We start from the raw sequence: 3,042 nt of genomic DNA on the forward strand, positions 1-3,042 counted from the left end.
CTTCAACTGGCCAGTCGGACCTGAGTGCACACATGCACATAAAGACATGGGCACACACACTCAAATTAGTGGTGCACTGAAATGACTTTGTGCAGTCAGAGCAGACATGAGATATTTTCCCACCTAAATTGGTCAATCCAGATTCAAATACCATTACTAATATTCACTTTTGAAATTGTTTCAGTAGAGTTAGACGTGCAAATTATCTTCTGCTAATGGAATGATTTAATATTTAAAATCTAAATCAAAAGCACATGATATCAGTTTAACAACCTACCAAATATAACAAACACGCCATGCTTTTTTTTTACTTTTTATCTGCTCTCAGCAACAGTATGCACACATATCAGGGCAGCTGTAACACACACAGACACACACACACATGCATTTACACACCAGCATATAGACATATGATTGGTTCGTTTAACCTAGCCAGTCGGGCATGAACCCAGTTTGCCGACTCATCCCTTTTTCCTCTCTCCCTGCTGTTGGCCAAACACCTCCATCATTTCATCCCTCCATCCCCACTGATAGGATTACTGTCTGACCTACTACAATTACCAGCACCATTCTTCTCTGCACAGATCCAATCCAGACCTTTTCTAAAGGCCCTCACTCTGATTTGGCCCAGCGGTGCACAGAGCAGCCGCCTGTCTGGGTCAGGCTGAATATGATACTATTTATATGTCTATATGGAGACAGTTAGAGCTTAAGATGGATGATAATGTCATAGCAGGAAGCTGTGGGCTGGTAATGTTCAGTGTTCACTGAAGGGGTGGCTTTGTACCACAACACAGTGGGAAAGACATACATTTCCCTTCTCTTTCATAGGTTCCAGCTATAAATCATGTAATTTTTGGTTACTGATGATGAGTCACATCTGAACAGCTGTTAGCAGGGTCACTGTATGAATGATCCAAAAACAGGGTCTACTGTTTATATTGCAACTGAAGGTGTGAGAATTTCAAGATTGTGTCTATCAGCTCCTGGAGGCAAATGTGTCCCCGTTGGCCTGAATGTTTGTTTGTTTGTTTGTTTTGATGCCATCCCTAAAGATGTCATTTTTTACTCTGCACCATAATGACAGAAATATGTTATTTCCATTCTTTTATTGACAAAGTCATTTGGAAATGAAATACTCTCTTGGAGACTAACACAATTCCCATTATTTGATTTTGAAAAAAGAAATTTTAAGGAATGCACTTTATACGATCCAATTCCAGCTCCACAATGACTCTTTCAGTAAACACTGTTTGTTCATAAATGGAAAGTGATTTACTGTTATATTTAGGCACTAATGTCTATTTATTCACAGAGCAGAAACTCTCAGACTTGATTTTCAGTTCAGTAAAAGTGCAAGTTAATGTGACAGAGGACTTAAAAATGGAGTGGCTTTTTTAACTCTATTCATCAACTATTTGTCCTGTTCTCTCCTCAACAGATCCCACTGCCAGACGCACTGCCAAAGCTGGTCCTGCCGCGGCACGGAGCCGCTATGCCAGCCAGTGGACCCTGAACCGCCCACACCCCACCAGCTCCTCGCACACCCTGACCACTGACTGGAGACTCCCTACGCCACGCGCCACAGGATCTGTGGACAAGGAGAGCGACAGCTACAGCGTCAGCCCCTCACAGGACACAGGTAGAGTAACAGGGTGAAGTGTGACCATCGCAGCTATCCAGGAAAAACATGGACTCGCAGCCTTTTTTTATAACTAAGGTTGGAAAGTTGGGCGTGTTTGACAGAAATCATGTTGCTTTTGTGACATTTTCAAATGTGATAGCGATCTGCATGCTCTCACATTGGCTTCTCTGCAATCCAAAATACATTGGCAGTAATTTTTCAATTTGAAAGCGCAACTTCTGGGCGTACTCTTGACTGAGGGTGCCAAGGTGTGAATCCAACTTGAACCTAAACCATTTCCCCTCTTTCTCTCTCATACTTTTGTATTAAATCCAAAACTAAAACAATAACCATAAAAATAAACCACATAAAGTCAAATTTCACCAATCTATGTTGTATTTCCACAACACCAATTAAACTTTTGTATTATGCCATGGCATGTGTTTATCAGATCGTGCACGGAGCAGCATGGTATCAACAGAGAGTGCGTCATCCACCTACGAGGAGCTAGCCAGAGCCTACGAGCACGCCAAGATGGAAGAGCAGCTCCGTCACGCCAAGTTCACCATCACCGAGTGCTTCATCTCTGACACCTCATCCGAACAGATGACAGCAGGGACCAACGACTACACTGACAGCCTGACCTCCAGCACACCGTCTGAATCGGGCATCTGCCGCTTTACCGCTTCGCCGCCCAAACCTCAGGATGTCAGTCGGGTCATGACCATGGCGGTGCCCAAGGCGCACAGACCTGGTGAGGAAGTGGAGTTTACCATACAACTAATTTTACCTTATATTTCCCCTCACTGAGCAGCCCCTCTGTCCCCTTCCCTTTCCAGCAGTACACAATAAAAAACATAATCTAGTTTTCATCCGTATTTTGTACAGCAAACCAGTATGGGATCACTACAGAGTAATGTTAGTTGTAGCTTAGTGAATATTGAAAGGTTTGTTCGCCTTCACCCACACCTCTCTCGCATGTGTTGTTAGATCAGGAGGTAGACGATGAGATGAATATGGATACATTGCACCTCAAGTGCACTCTTTAGAAACGTTTTTGCCAATAATAAAAGGTTTTGAGTTTAAATATAAAATAAAAGATAACAGAGCAAATTACCAGAGGTGGGGCCAAGTCATTGTTTTTGCAAGTCCCGTTTAAGTCTCAAGTCTATGCAAATAAGTCAAGACAGACAAGTGCCAATACAAGACCTTAGTCCCAAACTTCAAAATGCACTTTTTCTCCCAATGAAATGCCATTTTATCAAAAGAGTAATGATATATTACATTTACAAAAGTAATTAATGGTTTTTACATTTTGCATACTGCAGTTCATCTTTTTGTTGGCAACTGCGTAGATAAGTATCATTATATACATATACATATATATAGATAGATATATAGATAGATATATATACATA

At 41.7% G+C, this 3,042-nt stretch overlaps 1 protein-coding gene across 1 annotated transcript; it reads left to right on the forward strand.

Annotated features, from left to right (window-relative positions):
- Window positions 1-1,441: 1,441 nt before the first annotated feature.
- Window positions 1,442-2,378, forward strand: LOC121963543 (Down syndrome cell adhesion molecule homolog; the record flags this gene model as incomplete). The annotated part of the gene is made up of 2 exons (XM_042513828.1): window positions 1,442-1,642; window positions 2,076-2,378. Coding segments are annotated over 2 exons (504 nt in total), but the record flags the coding sequence as incomplete, so codon positions are not given.
- Between the last annotated feature and the right edge of the window lie 664 nt (window positions 2,379-3,042).

Source organism: Plectropomus leopardus, unplaced genomic scaffold (genome assembly GCF_008729295.1).
Source record: "Plectropomus leopardus isolate mb unplaced genomic scaffold, YSFRI_Pleo_2.0 unplaced_scaffold11649, whole genome shotgun sequence".
In the NCBI taxonomy this organism is placed as follows: domain Eukaryota; kingdom Metazoa; phylum Chordata; class Actinopteri; order Perciformes; family Serranidae; genus Plectropomus; species Plectropomus leopardus.